The following is a 17459-nucleotide window of genomic DNA, read 5'->3' on the forward strand; positions in this document are numbered from 1 at the left end:
GGCCTCGGAGCTGTTCAAGAATTCGGCTGTTGTTCTAACCCCCCCCAACCCAACCCTCAGCAGGCGGCACCTTGTTGGGGCAGTCCCCTCTTAAGGCCTTCAACTACTATGATATGAAGATAAAAGTTACACCCATGGGGCATCTGGGTGGCTCCGTCGGTTAAGCATCTACCTCCAGCTCAGGTCGTGATCCCAGGGTCCTCGGATCGAGTCCCGCATCGGGCTCCCTGCTTCACGAGTGACCTAGTTTACAAGCTGCTCTGACAATTTCAGCCTGGGTCCGGGGACCAGCAGACACTGCCCATGGGTCCCTATGGCTAGCAGTGAGGCAGAAGGACCACAATGGCTTGTCCACGGGCCTCCCTCCCTCCATCCATGGCACCCCCACTCCCCTCCTCACCAGGGCCCTCCCTGCTCGGCCCCCAGCAGCCCAGCCCCACCCCTGCCCATAGTTGGCTTTCCAGAAATTCCTCAAATGGAGCAGGATCCGGGGCAGGACGGCAAATTCCACCTGCCCTCCTCTCCTTCACCTGGAGGCTCAGCCTGGTTAGGGTTCCCTTCCCTCCGGAAGGCATCAGATGACCTTGGTAGTCACCCTCTCTGGTCCCGACGGAAGGCGGGGAGGCCTGACGGGACAGCAGCCCTCGGAGTCGGGGCATTAATCACGCCACTTCGGGTGAAATGCCCTGCGGCCAAGCACGCTGGAGGTGGCCAGGGATAGAGACTGTCCGGTTGGCCCCACAGGGCCCTCCACCAGCCCGGCCCGTCATGGTCCCAGCCGTGTGATGGGCTGTCGCCCAAGTGGTCTTGGCTCACTGTCTAACCCAGAAGCGGGGTCATCGCACAGGAAGTGGGATGTCTCCCCCACTGGGATCTGGGTCAGATACAGCCCAGGGCCCAGGCCCCACGAGAGGGACACGGCAGGTACAAGGGGTGTCTCCACCGAGATTGGGGCTTCAGGGGGCAGGGGCCAGTTCCCTGGCTCAGTCTGTAGTGCATCCCAAAGTTTCTTGAGAAGCTGAAAGCTCGTTTTTAGGCAACAGTGTTACGATGGCTTAAGGTTCCCTAATCAATTCAAGTGCCTTGAGAACACAGCAGGGGCCGGACAGCGGGTGGCCATGGATGGAGCCCGTAACAAACAGATGTGTCCTGCGGATCTAGGTCAGCACAGCCCGGCAGACACCGACCGCGTGTCCCCCGTGTGTTTGCAGGGTCCTACCAGCCCCGTGTAAAACCTAAAGGGAAACAGGTGTCGTGGATCATGATAACATATTTTACTTGATCATGATAACATATTTTTTTGATCATGATAACATATTTACTTGATCATGATAACATATTTTACTTATATTGATCCAAAATAGCATCATTTCAGGGTGTGATCGACGTGGAGGTCCTTAGCTGGATGGGGGGGCCTTGGGGACCCTGGATGATGTTTCACACAGCCATGTCCACATGGACTGGCTTCACGTAGGCCAGGATAGGAGGACAAGCCCAGCGTGGGGCTCGGGGCCCCCTTTGGAAAGGCAGAGACTCCATGGGACCCCAGTGTCTAGTCCCATCCCTAACATACTCACCAACCCCCCTCACGTACCCGCTGGAGAGCATTCAGGGCCCCTAAAATGTGTCCATCCTTCCTTCCTTCTTCACCCTCGGACCTAAACCTACTCAATGTCCCCCCTTTTGTCTCTAACCCCCTCAGCCCGTCCCTTCCCACGGCCACCAGCGGCTCTTGGGGAAGCCGGCATCTGACCTTATGTCACACGCTCACCCCTAGGGTCCCCAGTCTGCTCCCCACACTGCTGTGACATTTCGAGACGCCGTGCTTTGGCACGGGCTGCTCCGTCCCCCCCCGCCCTCCCTCCTCAGTCCATCTGGGGGACTCCTACCACCTTCCTCAGACTGTTTAAACGGTGACTCTTCGGGAGCTCCCTATCCCACAGAGCAGAACAAACCACCCCCGTCTTTATACCTCCAGTCCTCCAAACACTTGCCACGTGCTCCTGACTCTCGTGTGTCTTCTCTCCGCGACAGCTCATCGGGGCTGTTGGAGCACACGCTGGGTGGTGTTGGCGTACGTCCGCCGTGAGCGCTGAGGTGCACAAGCCGAGTACGGGGCCGCGGGCTCTTCGTATCAGGGGCCACCATTAGCTCTCACATCTTGCCGCTGCCCGCTGCGCTCTACTACGCACGATCATCCCCATTTTGCTTTGGGAAAACCCGGACTCAGAGAGGTTAGGCAACTTGCCAAAGGTCACACAGCACTTAAGGGGCAGAACCAGGACCCAAACCTGGAAATCTGGTCCAGCGACGACATTAGGCCACTCGTGCAGGGCTGAATGGTGACAGGGGCCATAATTTAGCAGTATCCAAGCTCGTGACTGGCAGCCGGAATGGGTCACACGCTTATCTCGAGTAAGCACATCAACAAAGAACGACTGAGGGAAGGTGCACCGTGAGCCTCAGCTCCCAGACCCCCCTGGCTCTCAGTGCACAGGCGAGGCCATCACAGGCACCTTCTCCAACTAGGAAGGGACCCTCCCCCGTCTCTCTCCATCCCAATTCCCTCATTTACCATCGTCATGACACACAGAGGCCTCCAAGCTTATCTTAAAAACCTTCTCTGTCTACCCCGTGTGCCCTGCTACAGTATGGGTCCCATGGGGACCGGGGGCCTTTTCTCCCTTGTCCACAGTGGAGTCCACACACCTGACACCGTGCCTGGCACAGAAGTGTGCCTACCCGCCGAACCGCCCAGTGAACAGACACCGAGTCTACAGCTCTCGCCCAGACGCTGCCTTCTCCACTGGTTCCTGGTCGCTGCCGATCAGCCTGGACAGAGGCAGGCCAGACACGTGCGGGGTGGCGTCCAGAGGGCACCAGAGTGTCGCAGTGTGATGACGACGAGTGACAGGAGACTGGGAATCGGCCCGGAAGGCACAGGTAAGAGGAATCCCTTACCACTGGGATGCTCCAGGAGTGGGCAGAGGTTTCCCGGGAGGGTCCTGATCGCAAACACGGGACACATCGCAGGCCAGACAGTCTCTGGGGCAAACACCCAAACCCACCATGGTCCTACGAAAGCAGCCCTCTGCAAAATGCAAACGGATGCATGAGTGTCAATAAAACTTTATTTACAAAAGCAGGCACAGGGCAGGTCACAGGCGGTGGCTGCCGACTGCTGTCTCGTCTAATGAGATGGTCTTCGGGTACACAGAAGAGCCGAGTGGACAGCTAGCGTGGTGTTCAAACACAACCCCAAAACAGAGGGCAGGGACATTCTAGGCAATGGGTTTGATTGCAAAGATCTTACCTGTTTCAAATCTGCTGCACAATTCAAGCAGAGGTACGTGTCAAGAAGGCTTTTTTTTTTCTAGCTCAAGCAGCCCTGGCCTGAGACAGTAGAGTACATGGAATTTACTGTTAACTTTGCCAGGTTTAAAAAAATCTGTTTTTCCCTCTAAATCCTAAAACGGGTAGGAGCGGTCGTTGTGCGCAGTTTGGCTATTCTGAGATTCCGTTAATATTGGCTATGTCCCCGCCCTCGTCTGCGTCCAGGTGGGAATGTCCAGGGCCGTCCGCTCCCCCCAAACACCCTCTCCTGAGTCCTCGGTGTTGAGGGGGTGCGTGCTGGGCGCGTGGGAGCCACTCAGTGCATGGCCACCGAGCTGATGTGAAATGAGTTTGTTTTGCCTCCTGAGACCAGGACAGGAGGGACACGGCGCCAAGTGCAGCCTTGGTGACTTCCGTGGCAGGTTGACCCTCTGCGATGAGGGGGAAGCTAGATCTCTGCCCGGGCCGTGGTCCCGCAGTCTCTCTCTCTGGCGACCGTTTGTGCGTTTATGTGTTCCATGCCGGACGGCATATGCCCGGGTCCCCCAGAGGCAGGAGAAGGAAGCAGAAATATCCCCCACATTCTTCCCGACCTGTGATCTAGGATCTGAGATGCTCTGGTCTGCAAAGTACCGCTCGTGGCTTTGTTCCCACCCATCGTGCCAAGCGCCGACACTCCGCGAGACGTCGTGGCCATGAAGCTTCGTAAACCACATCAAAAGCAGTGTGCGAAGATGCGTTTTGCTCCGTGAAACCTGAAGCTGTGAGCGGGCCTGCGGGGAGGCTGGTAGCCAAGCCACTCTCCATGCCCAGGGGGTGCACGAAGCTGCCAAGATATGGTGAAGTGAGCATCTTCCTCGGTGGGAGCCCCGTGGCCGGGCGCCTGTGCTCCCCTGGATTCCTGTCCCAGCAGCTCTGTGCTTAGGCTGGAGATGGGGCTGCCTGCGTGTCCTCGCGGGGGCACAGGAGTGTGACAAGCAGAGCCCCCGGGTTTCAACCCCACCTCTGCAAGCTGTGGTCCTCACTGGACCCCAGCCAGGAACTCACCAAGTAGCCATGCGGTGGCCAAAACACGGCGTCTGGGCGCTGTCCCTGAGGAAAATGCACCCGTGGATGCTGCCGCCCCGTTGACTGCCTTGAGCCATTTCTGGGGGACGGAAGCTTCTGAGGAGTCGAAGTGGACCCTACGGACGTCCCCTTCCCTTCCTCCTTGCTGGCTGAGCCCCAGCTCCCCGGCTATCTGCCCCCTCTCCCCAGGGCTCCAGGGGCCCCTCCAGCACCAGCTGGCCGGTTCCAATCGTCATGCCTCATTCCCCGGCCTCCGTCGGAAGCTCCGTCCCTTCTCTCCCAGACAGAGGAACTCTTACGGCTTAAGCCCCCTGCAGCTGGGTTTTGTCCCTTACTAACGCGACTCTGGACGAGCGCAGTGAGTAGCAAACACATCTACTAAGAGACGCCACCTTGTGTGGGGGCCTTCGCCAGAGGCTGCGATAGGCTTTTTTCATGAATCATTTCACGGAGATCCTTTCAATGGCCTTTTGAGGACACAACTCTCCTCTTACGGATAAGGGGCAGGGGCTCAGAAAGATTTAGTAAGACATCTACAGCCATCCACTGGTAGCCACTGTGTGCTAGGGAAAGGGGACCCTCGCAGGGGCACACGAGCCAGGGGCGCCAGGTTTAGGGATCTGTGTGCGGATCAGAAGAGGGAGCCCTCGCTCCGGAGAGGCCCGTGCCAGGATGCACGGTTTTGGGATGGGGACGTGGGCCGTCCTCTGCAGGTCGAGTTTGCACACCAGGAGGGGGACCCTCCCATGCAACCAAGACTGGAACCCCGTCCTTCTGGGCCCAGGGCCTCATGGCCACTGTATCAATTAGGAGCCAAGCAAGAAACAAGAAGATACAGGCACGTACGTGCGAGTATAGAAACAGATGTATTGCAAAAAATGGGCTTCCACACTGGCCGGGGGCGCTGGGCAAGTCTGAATTCCACCGGCAGGCTGGGAACCTCTGAGGGAACCGAATGTTCTTCTCCTCTAGAACCTCAGGTCTTGGGATCCTTCCCTCTCCCACCCCGTCCCAGACGAGGCCAGCCCCGTGGCTGAGGCTGGTGTCCTCCGGACCGTGGCTGTCCGTCCCTTGTGCACGCATCTGCCCAGCGACATGCAGCCAAGGCACAGCCACGGCGACTGCTGCCTCTTCTCACTGAGTCCCACATGGGGTGCAGGGCTGGAGCCGCCCCCACCCCCCGTCTGTTTCACCCTTGCCCCAGCAGCTCCCGAGTTCAGTCCGATGGAGCACGGTGACCGCAGTGAGTCCTGCCAGCTCTGTCCCTGCAGAGTCTAGACAGCCTGCCCTTCTCTTCCTGCCGCACCTCCAGGCTGTGGCACCCCAGCGGCTTCTGTCGGACGCTGGAGGACGGGAGAAGGGAGCCCAGAGCAGTGGGGAGCAGGGCCTGCTGTCCTCAGCTACGTGGTTTGGTCCTAACCATATGGGGTTGTAGAAAGATGAAAAAATTGAACAGTTTCCTAGACGGCTGAGGACCGTGCCTCGTCGGTGGTACGTGTTCCGCAAGCAGGAGTCAGCCTCATGCGCCAGATGCTGCCTCCGCTTCTCCCGCGCCCTCTCGGCGCGCCGCCGCCAGGGAGACGCAGAGCCCTTCGCGCAGGATGGCAGCGCAGAAAAAAGTCATTGTTGAGTTATCGAGAAAACATGCATTGGGTGCAGTTCTTGATCCTGGGAGGGCACGGAGGATCCAGTTGGAAATTCCGCTCCAAAAGTGGAGCACCGGTAGGACTGGATTTTATATATAATGTGCATCTGTGGGGGAGGGGCGGGGAAGGAGGGGAGTCACGGGTCCCAGCTCCTGGAGCGGGGACAGAGATCTCGAGTCCTACTGGAGGACAGCAAAATGCAGGCAGGGACAGCAAAACCCTCTGCCCTCCCCTCTTCTGACCCCGGAGGGAAATGTGCTTTCTCACGTGAACTGGCTTTTACAACAAGCGGGACAGGCGGACAGCAACTCAAACGTGACTTTCTTTCCTCCCTTGGACTCGGAGTCCCAAACCGTCTGTAAGGCCACAGGTCTGTTTCTGGTCTTCGCTGGAGGAAGAGGGGAAAAGCCCCGGGAGGGCCCAGGGGCACCTGCTGGAGGTCAGCAACAGTGGCCACCGGCACAGACGTGCATGAGAGGGGAGAGTCTGCGCCGGGGACACAGCGGCTGCTCCGGGAGGCCCCCCATGGCTCCGCCGGGAGCCCCCCAGCAAGCCCACTGTCCATCCTGCTTGCACTCGGGGAAGACCGGGCAGGGGCTCCACCAGAAAGGAGAAGACAGGTGGGCAATGCTGTTAGTGAACCATGTGCCTTCTAGGGGCCAAGACAGCTGGAGATCTGAACGAAGACAGGGGACTGGCCCCAGCGTTGGAAGAGGACGAGCCCCATGTGGCTAACTCTTAGCTGCAGGCACACGTCTAAGGGCTTTGTCTCCCTCCCCCCTAGCCCTGACCTGATAAAGGAGGTGCCGGCATTATGCTCCTTCTACAGCAAAGCTCAGGGAGGTTGAGTAACTTGCCCGAAGCCACACAGCAGAGGATGGGAATAACCAGGCGCGTGCTAGTACGTCCCACCTGCTGCTTTCTCCACCGTTTCCTCACCGTTTGGGACCCCCAAGAACCCCTCTGAACCCAGGAAAGCAGAACATCAAGATGATAAGACAGCGGAGCTGGGAGCCTGCCGCCCACGGTCGCATTCCTGACCCTGCCGCTTGGCAGCTGTGTGGCCTTGGCCAAGTTCCTTGGGCTCCAAAGGCTCTCTCTGAGAGCTCCTCATCTCTAAAATGGGCATCTCTGCTGGACCGGCTTCACGGGGCACCTGTGAGTCGCCCCCTTGGAGAGCCAGATGCTTGCTGGCATTTCCTATTCACCAGGACCCACGTCACCTGGTACCATTTTGGTCCTCGTGCCGTCCTGTCCCCAGACCTCTGCTCCCAGGGGTCACACACCGGTCGTTTCTGAATGTGCTCTGACCTTCCACCGGCTTGGAAGCGCTCCCCCTGAGCACCGAACACTTGCTACACCGTGACGTTGTTGCAAATACTCCCTGTGTGTACAGACGGAATCGTCCCCGTGCCCGGGAGGGCTGGAGCCCCACTGGTGGTGCCCATTTTTCAGCTGAGAAGACTGAGGCCCAAGACCGGGAGGACCACTCCCTGGGTCACGTGGTGGAAGCCAGTGGAGGGGATCCTACCCTGGAGCCCACAGGGTTCCCCGCCTCCACGGAGGGCGGCCCCTGTGCTTGGCCACGTGGTTCCAGACTCAGCCAACCAAAGTCCCAAGTGGGAGTGTGGTCCCCTCTTGCTGTTCTTTGAGGCAGGACCAGGCTTGAGGGCATCCCCACTCTGTCCCTCAAGGGATGGTTTCCCTGTTTAATCTCCGTCTGTCACCTGTGCGGGGGCAGCAAGCCCATGGGGGGGCTGACCGCTTCCCTGGTCTCCATGTGGTGGGCCGGCTCCCCGGGACAGGCCATGAAAGGCTGCAGGGTTGGGGGGTGAAGCCGAAAGGAAACAGATGGGAACGTGAGTAATTAAATCAATATATCCCAAACACAAGTGGGGGAGGGTTGGAGAGGGAGGGAGGCCAAACAATTAGGGCAAAAAATGAAGTTTGAACTCATCGTTGGGCCTTCCTTTCCAGCAGACTGTCCCTGAAGGCTGCGTGCCACCTCAACGGGACGAAAAAATAAATAAATAAAACACATGCCCGAAGGCACTAGAATCTCTTTTGTCTTATTTTTCTGGAATTTGGTGATTTCTTCTTTCACATAATTCTGCTTCAAAAGAGAAGAAAGAGAGAAAGAAAGAAAGAGAGAGAGAAAGAAAGAAAGAAAGAAATCCTCTATAAGAATAATAGATTTAAGTCCTTTTTCGAGGGTCCCGGTCAACTTGTTTGTGCTTGAGTGCCGGCATATGCTAAGCCTCTCCTATATTTTAAACAGATAACATCCTTGTAATTTGGAAGCACTTACACGAAGGCCAGCATTGACCCCTTTTTCAGGACGTTTGCTGTTGTTGCCGTCGTGTGGAAAAAAGAAATACTGTACCTTTAAATTAGGAGGCTTCGGATAATCACCTTCGGGCAGTAAAAAGGCTAATGTGCTGTGGAGAACAAGGAGTTTAATCTAATTTAGTTGGAGGGTGTCTGTCTGCGGTGTTGTTTTTTGGAGTGTGGGAATAGCGGAGAGAAGCTGCCTCCTTGAATGGTCCCTCCCGAGCCAGAAACAGTGGGGAGCCCCATAGACGCCAGTGATCCAAAGCCGGCCCTTGAAAGGGGGATTAGAGGCAGGCTCTGATTTGCAATTCACACTAATGCACCCCGTGGAACCTCTGGTAATATTTCAAGCCACATTTCAGGGGACATGGCCTTAATATAGCGGCCTGAGTTGGGTCGCAGCAAACACACCCCACGCCAGTCACCCGTTTGAGGACATGCGTGCTTTTCTGGGCTGAGCTCCCCTCCTGCCCAAGCCGGCAGCCTTTGCACAGAGGAGTGTTTTTGGGTGTCCTTCCAACTTCTGTGCCTGTTGCATTGGCTGAGTTCATTCCCCGGTGGCAAAGACCGTGTGTTTGCCTTAGTGAGGATCCCTTCAGCGGACGGAAGGTGTTTTCCTTGGAGAAAAACCGGGGGGGGGGGGTGGGCAGGAGAACTGCGCTCCTGCTCGGTTAGAAATAGAATTTTCCCAGCCTGCCTTTTTTTTTAAATCTGATAATAAGTTGAGGTCAGGGCAATAGTGCCTATTGGTATCGGAGACCCCTCTGCATGTCAGGTAATTATCAGCAAATAGACGGCATTTTCCTCTTACTTGAAAGCAGGACTGGAAAAGTTCCCGATGAAATACACATATTAATGACATTGGAAGATAAAAGAGCACAATCACAGAGACACACACCCATTTCACCAGATCACCAAACCTGAATGTCACACATTACCCAAGCCTGAGCCCTGCACAAGCAACCGGGAGAGCCTGAGCCCCGTTTTATCTGAAACTTGCCCCTAATACTACCCTCTTTCTTTCCGTGAGCTTCGCTGATACTGTACAACCTCACTCTTGCAATTAGCCTGTAATGTGCAAAGTCTATGCTTTAATTTCTTTCTCCTGCTCAAAGTGTCAGTACTTTTATCTTAAAGAGATTATGTGGGTTTTCTCTAATCTCGTTTCAGAGAGCCGAGCGCAGTGCTTTCTAATTTCCGCTGACTATAACATAATAAGGAGAGATACAACTTTGATTTTTAGCAATATCTGTGTCCAGGTATTTTATACTTTGGCCTTTGGTCGACTGGGAGGACATGTCCACTCCTCAAATTCCCCGCCGTCCAAAAATATTGAGGTATCCTTCAACATACGGGCTGACTTCAGGGAGAGTCCATCTTCAAAACCCTCTACTTTTCTGGCTGAACATTTGCAAGACTTGAAGAAGTAGTTTGTGTTTAAGAGTAGTTCTCTGAGGTGTATATATATATATATTTTTTTTTTTGGGTGGTTGGGGTAAAAAAAAAAAAATATATATATATATATATAATTCCTTATCCCTGCATGTTATTTGAAATCATGTTTAATTATAAAGTTTCATTAAAAACCTTTGCTCAAAATTTTAGAGGCCTAATAAGATTTCCATTAATTTAAACATATCACTATTCCCACGACAGCCCCAAATGCTTTCTTTTGCCTCTTTCATCCATGGTTAAATATGTAAATAAAATGTCTAAAGTCATTCTTCAAAGAAGACAAAGGAAAAAAGAGCTGAGGGGAAAGACAGCCATAAAATTCCTCCCAATTCTCCGTAACATTTGCCAGAGGGGGGCCGGTTGCCAGCCAGGGCCGAGCAGCAGGGGACCCCACTTCTCCTTACAATCACACATCTCAAATCCCACACACAGGAAAAAAAAAATAAAATAAAATATCTTTTCAGCTGGAGCCATCAAAAGGCCCTTTTCATTTATTAGTTACACAGTTATCTTGCTCATTTCTGAGAGCCCTCGTTTTTCTATAATAATGTCTATTTGTTGGTTTCCGCCTCAGCTGGGCAGCGCAGAGCATTTCTGCAGACGTTTTTTAATTTAAAAAAAAAAAAAAAAGAAATGGGGGAAGAAAGCAACCTGAAGTGGTTATAGTTAAAATAATGGGTCTGAACAAGGCTGAATTGAAATGACACATAAAAGATCAATTAGGACGCACTTTCCCAAATAGCTCACGCCCACGCCGGGCGTTTGGCGCGCTCCCTTGCGTCCAGAGTCTCTGAGGGACAGACACAAAAAGGAAAAGAGACAAAATGGTGCCAACGGAGGACCTTGGCAAGGAAAATTCTGGAGAAGCCAAGTGATGTCCACTGAACTTTGTTTCACTCGGAGGTTTTGAAAATAAGGCACTACACAAACAGAACAAAACAAAATCTTCAGTGAAATGGCAGTTTTGAAAAACGTGATTTTTTTTTTTTAAACTGGGGAAATAACACGGTGGAAGGGGGTTGCTCGGATAGCATTAGTGTCTATCTTCTCTCCCACTACCCACCTCACTCTTGCTCCCTCCTCCAGCGCCCCACAGTGAGAGTCAGGGACAATGATTCAGGACCTGCTGGCTCACAAAGCTGCCTGTTAGTGCTGGGATCCTGGGCAAGCCCCAGCCTCAGTCTTCCGGGTGTTTACTGGATGGACGGATGGACCGATGGGTGGGTGGGTGGGTGGATGCATGGATGGTGGCCAGGGGGTGGATGGCTGGATGGTGGGTGGGTGGGCAGGTGGAGGGAGGGGTGTGTGGGTAGACGCATGGGTGGGGGAATGGGTGGAGGGCTAAGTGGATGTGTGAGATCTCCCAAGTTTCCTCCAGATGCAAAATCGTACCACTTGTTTTAAATAAAAGCCGATCTTCTAAAAAGCCTTCTCAGAGGAAGTGCCCCACTTCTGCCACTGCTTACAAAAAGCTTCCCAGGGCGGGAGGAGGAGCGCCTGGCAGTTGCCTCTCCTTCCAGAGGGCTCCTAGAGGTGGCTGGCAAAACCCTCAGCGTCTCTCCCTGCCGGGATTCATCCAGCTCTTCCAGAGCGGGGCGCGCAGAGCAGCCAGCGTGAGGGGCCGCACCAACCCCCAGGGATGTCTGTCCACGCGGCGCACCTCCCCACTGCTGACTTCAGAAAGGAAGGGGTGAAATAAAGGCCCGCTCCTCTGACCTCCCTCCTCCCGCCCGGCAGTCCTCCTCCTGCCCCTCTATTCGTGATCCTGGGAATCTTAGAGGAACTTAAAAAGATCCTGACCTCGAGGGCGTCTAAGAGCAGAGAGAGCGGGCCACCTCCTAGGGGAGCTGTTTATTTAAGGGCTACTGTGGGATGCCAGGTGACATGTGGAGGCAAGGAGTGGTGTGAGTGCCCACACCGCACGCCGTCACGGGCAGGGGCGTTGTGTCCCAAATGACTTTACCACAAAATAGCTCCGGTATAAGGGGCTGGGGGATAGGGGCACGCGGCCAGGACGCTCCTTCACTTTCCATCGAAACCCAGTGGCGTGAGTGCCCTCACCGCCCGCGGGAGCTGGGGACCCTCCGCGCTAGCTGACGCCCCGCCCTCCCACCCCCAGCCACGCATCGTCTTACGGGTCTGCAGCCCAGGAGGGCGCAGGCCGGGCAGATCACTCGCCAAATAATATAAATCCCCGACGAGCGAATGACTTCCTATAATAAATAAACTCAGCCGCCTAGAAGAAATCACACCAGCCCTCCCTGGCGAGGCCCCTACGCTCCGCGGCTTTGTCGGGGGCGGGGGTCACTACACAAGCCAAGCCCCCACTTCCCCAGGCGGGGGGCGGGGAACCCAAGCGCCCCAGGAAGCTGTCGTCCCCTCCCCCTCCCCGCCTTCCCCGCCGAGACCTCGGAGGAGCGGCCCTAAAATCTGGATTCCCCGAGCCCCTCCCCCTGGCCTGAGCTCTTCCCTTTGAAATTTCAAAGAGATCCCCTCCCCGGAGCCCGAGCCCGGAGCGCAGGCCTGGTGACTCCGGGGCTCGGGGAGATGCGGGCAGGTTTACAAGCCGAGGGGCCACTTTATGGCCGGGGCTGTAAAACGCCAATCCCACCCCGCTTTGAAAGCCCCCCCACCCCGCCCGGGGCCCACCGTCAGGGCGAGGGGAGATGTGCCCCCGGCTCCCCCCACCCCACCGCCTCTGACCACCCGCTCGCTCCCGCGGCCGGTCTCCGAACTTCGGCAATCCCGGCTCCCGGGCGCCGGGGACACCCCGGGCTTCCCCGCGCAGGGGCGCCGGCGGGGGCGGCGGGGCGCGCGGGGGCGGCGGGGCGCGCGGGGGCGGCGGGCGGGCCGGCGGGGGGTCCGGCCGGCGGGGCGGCGGGAGCGGGCGCCGGGCCGGCTTTCTCATGCAAAGCGGCGGCGGGGGCGGGGCGCGCGCCCGGGGGCGGGGCCTGTCGCCGCCCGGCTGCGCTCCCCCCTCGCCTTTTGCGCGTCTTCTCTGTCCGGGACGCGCGGCGCCGAGCAGCTGCGGCCCGGCCCGGCGAGGCCGGCGCGGGAGGGAGGAGCGGCCGCCGCCTCCAGCCGGCCGGCCACCGTGCGCCCGCGCCGCCGGCCTCCCTGACGCGCCACCTGGGCGTTCGCGGAAGAGCCCAAAGTTTGCCGCGGCCGGGAGTCGCCGCCCGCCGGGAACCCGGGGCCCGTCGCGCTTCCCGGTATTGTTGGCCAACTTTGCTCGTCTCCCCCGCGGCCCCCACCTCGGCGGAGGCCGGGGTCGCGGAGCGCAGCGCTCGGGCCGGCCGAGCGGGCATGGGCGGGGGCCGGAGCGGGGACGGGGAGCCGGGGCCCGCAGCCCGAACCGGGCAGCGGCGGCGCTGAGGGGGGCGGACCTCCCCGCCGGGGCACCTCCGACGCCAGCATGCCGCGTCCGGGCCCCCGCCTGTGGCTGGTCCTGCAGGTGATGGGTTCGTGCGCCGCCATCAGCTCCATGGACATGGAGCGCCCGGGCGACGGCAAGTGCCAGCCCATCGAGATCCCGATGTGCAAGGACATTGGCTACAACATGACCCGCATGCCCAACCTGATGGGCCACGAGAACCAGCGCGAGGCCGCCATCCAGCTGCACGAGTTCGCGCCGCTGGTGGAGTACGGCTGCCACGGCCACCTCCGCTTCTTCCTGTGCTCTCTGTACGCGCCCATGTGCACCGAGCAAGTCTCCACCCCCATCCCCGCCTGCCGGGTCATGTGCGAGCAGGCCCGGCTCAAGTGCTCCCCGATCATGGAGCAGTTCAACTTCAAGTGGCCCGACTCGCTGGACTGCAGCAAGCTCCCCAGCAAGAACGACCCCAACTACCTGTGCATGGAGGCGCCCAACAACGGCTCAGACGAGCCCTCCCGGGGCTCCGGCCTGTTCCCGCCCCTCTTCCGGCCGCAGCGGCCGCACAGCGCGCAGGAGCACTCGCTCAGGGACGCGGGCCCGGGGCGCGCCAGCTGCGACAACCCGGGCAAGTTCCACCACGTGGAGAAGAGCGCGGCGTGCGCGCCGCTGTGCACGCCCGGCGTGGACGTGTACTGGAGCCGCGGCGACAAGCGCTTCGCCGTGGTGTGGCTGGCCGTCTGGGCTGTGCTGTGCTTCTTCTCCAGCGCCTTCACCGTGCTCACCTTCCTCATCGACCCGGCGCGCTTCAGGTACCCCGAGCGCCCCATCATCTTCCTGTCCATGTGCTACTGCGTCTACTCCGTGGGCTACATCATCCGCCTCTTTGCCGGCGCGGAGAGCATCGCTTGTGACCGGGACAGCGGGCAGCTCTACGTCATCCAGGAGGGGCTGGAGAGCACGGGCTGCACCCTGGTCTTCCTGGTCCTCTACTACTTCGGGATGGCCAGCTCGCTGTGGTGGGTGATTCTCACGCTCACCTGGTTCCTGGCCGCAGGCAAGAAGTGGGGGCACGAGGCCATCGAGGCCAACAGCAGCTATTTCCACCTGGCAGCCTGGGCCATCCCCGCCGTGAAGACCATCCTGATCCTGGTGATGCGCAGGGTGGCGGGCGACGAGCTCACCGGCGTGTGCTACGTGGGCAGCATGGACGTGAACGCCCTCACCGGCTTCGTGCTCGTCCCGCTGGCCTGCTACCTGGTCATCGGCACGTCCTTCCTCCTGTCCGGCTTCGTGGCGCTCTTCCATATCCGCAGGGTGATGAAGACGGGCGGGGAGAACACGGACAAGCTGGAGAAGCTCATGGTAAGGATTGGCGTCTTCTCCGTGCTCTACACCGTGCCGGCCACCTGTGTGATTGCCTGCTACTTTTACGAGCGCCTCAACATGGAGTACTGGAAAATCCTGGCCACCCAGCACAAGTGCAGAATGAACAACCAGACCAAGACTCTGGACTGTCTGATGGCCGCTTCCATCCCGGCCGTGGAGATCTTCATGGTGAAGATCTTCATGCTGCTGGTGGTGGGTATCACCAGCGGGATGTGGATCTGGACGTCCAAAACCCTGCAGTCGTGGCAGAACGTCTGCAGCCGCAGGTTCAAGAAGAAGAGCAGGAGGAAACCCGCCAGTGTGCTCACCAGCGGTGGGATTTACAAAAAAGCCCAGCATCCCCAGAAAACCCATCTCGGAAAATATGAAATCCCTGCCCAGCCTCCCACCTGTGTGTGAGCTGGCTTGTAGGGGGGGGGGGGGAGACGGGGAGCTGGGGAGGGAAGGGGCCTGAGTGGAAAACTTTCCCGGACAGGATACCCTGGCAGTCAGAGCCATGCCAAAACGTGGTGCTTTTCCTGGTTGGTGTTTTTTGTTTTGGGGTTTTGTTTTTGTTTTTGTTTTGTTTTTTAATAAAAGTAAAAGAAAAAAGTTTTTACCCTGAAATTCAGGATGCTGTGATACACTGAAAGTTAAAGATGTGCTTCCAAGTTTTTTTGTTTGGTTTGGTTTCCAGAAGGAGAGCTCCCCAGTTAAGCAGCCTCTCCGGTAACTGGTTTGCAATCAAGTCAAGCCCCAGAAGAAACTTTTGTTTCGAAGCTTCCTTACAAACAGAGCTGTGTATATGCTCTGAGTTGGCTTTGCTACCCATTTACAAGTCAGAGGAGAGGTAACTTCTTTGGACGGTAAAGGACTTCTGCTGGGAGCACGGAGGGTCAGAGGAGGGGGAGAGAGCAAGAGAGGCAAAGTGGGTCTCTGGCGAGGGGCTGTCCCCCCGGGGGCCCACCCCCAGGAAGGCTGTGTGTGGGACAGCAGCGTCTGTGCAGACAGGAAGAAAGGGGAGCCCCGACGATTTAACACACTCCAGTGCATTTGGAGTCACTTAAAATAGACTCCAGCCTTCACAAACGGGTCTTTCTCCAAGACAGAAACTTCCAAACCTAACATTTGCAACTGCAAACAATGTGCAATACATTTCTTCCCTCTTTCCGTGAAAATGAAAAGAGAAACAAGTATTTTGCTGTACATAAAGACAACAAAAGAAATCCCAACAAAAGCAGGGAGAGGCCCAGCCCTCAGAAACCCTCTAGTGTTACATTTTGTGGCTTTTTAATGGAAACCAAGCCAATGTTATACACGTTTGGACTGATTTGTGGAAAGGGGGGGGAGGGGAGAAAGATCATTCAAAAGTATCCAAAGGGGTTATTGACTCTTTCTATTGTTAGACAAATGGTTTCCATGAATAGTTCATGAAGCACTACACAAATCTAGTTGATTCTCCCCACACCCCAGGGAAGAGCGGTCCTGCTTGTGTATATTTGTAATATATGATATTTTTCATGCTCCACTATTTTATTAAAAATAAAATATGTTCTTTAGTTTGGTGCTGGTCCCTTGCGCGTCTTGAGGTTCCCTTGCCTGAGTGTGGAGAAAGCAGAGCAAACTTTCTGCCTCTGCTCGCTGTTCAAGCAGATCCTGACTGTGCTTCTCTGGCTAGAGAGATGACTGGTTGTCGTGTGAAACGGCAGATGGGCGGCTGGCGAGGCTGGCAGAGAAATTTAATTTCAAGTTTCAGTGGAATGACATGCAGGAAATGTGGAAGGGCTGGACATTGCTGCTGTGACTCTTGGTGGCCGGCTGTGAGGGCTTGGTCGTAGACATACTTTCTCTGGGAGGACCTGGGCACCAAGTGTGGCTGAATCCTGGCGAGCCTGGCCCGGCCTCGGGCAAGAGCTCCGGGGAACGAGGCCAGCCAAGTCTGAGAATTCAATCAAAATCGGGTTCCGTGGGTCTGATGGGATCAAACGGTACCGAGACAGAGTCCTCTCCGTCAGTCCGAAGTGGCAAGTCTAGGACTTGTTCACAAAACAAGTTATAGCCCCAGACAGGATAAAAGATCTGCTCAGGGTGGCGGGGCGTTAAGGAGAAGTCAGTCAGCTCTGTATGTCTGTGAACTTGCTGCTTCTCCTGTGTTTGCTGCTGGAGTGGCAGACAGTAAGTGGGCCCAGGTTCACCGGTCAGAGGCGCAGCGAAACTCCAGCTCTAACACGAAGGATCCAAGGGCAGGGTCCAGGCGTCTCGCCGTGGGAAAGCAGCAGAGTCAACCAAGCTCTCCTTGGGGTCGTGCGGATGTCAAGCTCCCGGGTGAACAAAGAGCCCTTAAGAATCTCGAATGTGTAGTAAGCATTTCCAAGATGGACCAAAGCCTGGAGTCAGGGCAGCCTGTTTTCCGAAGAAGAGGTTTAGGAGCTAAGTCCCCTGATGACCATAAGACCACCCTCTCGTGGACACATCCACAGCAGATCTGGGCAAGTGTAGGGGTCAGTTTATGGGGTGGGGGGGGCGCCTCACCTGGACGTGTATGGCCGTGGCCCACTAGACAGGGCCCCTGGGTGGTTTGGAGTCAGGTTCAGGAAACACCAACTAGGTAGGCCATGTGATTTAAGAGAAAATCCAGAATAGCCTCAAGTACATTAAAAAAAAAAAAACTTAACAAATGCCCGCAAACAAAACCTATTTGTTGATCGATCCCGCCCGGTCCCCCAAAAGACCATGCAGGGATACTGATGTAGGGGTGTGTTTATGTACGCTATGCTCCCTTGGGGTGACTCAGGCAAAATAAAAGTGATGTGTATGGAACAGAGCTCTGAAAAGTCTGGGAAGGTAACAGGATCCCTAGCTGGGAGCATCCAGGCTGAACGTGG

General features: G+C 56.7%; 1 protein-coding gene across 1 annotated transcript; it reads left to right on the forward strand.

Moving 5' to 3' along the window:
• The first annotated feature begins 12955 nt into the window (after window positions 1-12955).
• Window positions 12956-16097, forward strand: FZD10 (frizzled class receptor 10). The gene is made up of 2 exons (XM_032311057.1): window positions 12956-15502; window positions 15548-16097. The coding sequence occupies exon 1, from the start codon at window positions 13249-13251 to the stop codon at window positions 14992-14994; it is 1746 nt and encodes a 581-aa protein (XP_032166948.1). The 5' UTR covers window positions 12956-13248; the 3' UTR covers window positions 14995-15502; window positions 15548-16097.
• The last annotated feature ends 1362 nt before the right edge of the window (window positions 16098-17459 follow it).

This window comes from Mustela erminea, chromosome 13 (genome assembly GCF_009829155.1).
Source record: "Mustela erminea isolate mMusErm1 chromosome 13, mMusErm1.Pri, whole genome shotgun sequence".
Classification (NCBI taxonomy): Eukaryota; Metazoa; Chordata; class Mammalia; order Carnivora; family Mustelidae; genus Mustela; species Mustela erminea.

Excerpts from the sequence above, each read along its gene's own strand:
- FZD10 (XM_032311057.1), top strand. The coding sequence starts at position 13,249 with ATGCCGCGTCCGGGCCCCCGCCTGTGGCTGGTCCTGCAGGTGATGGGT.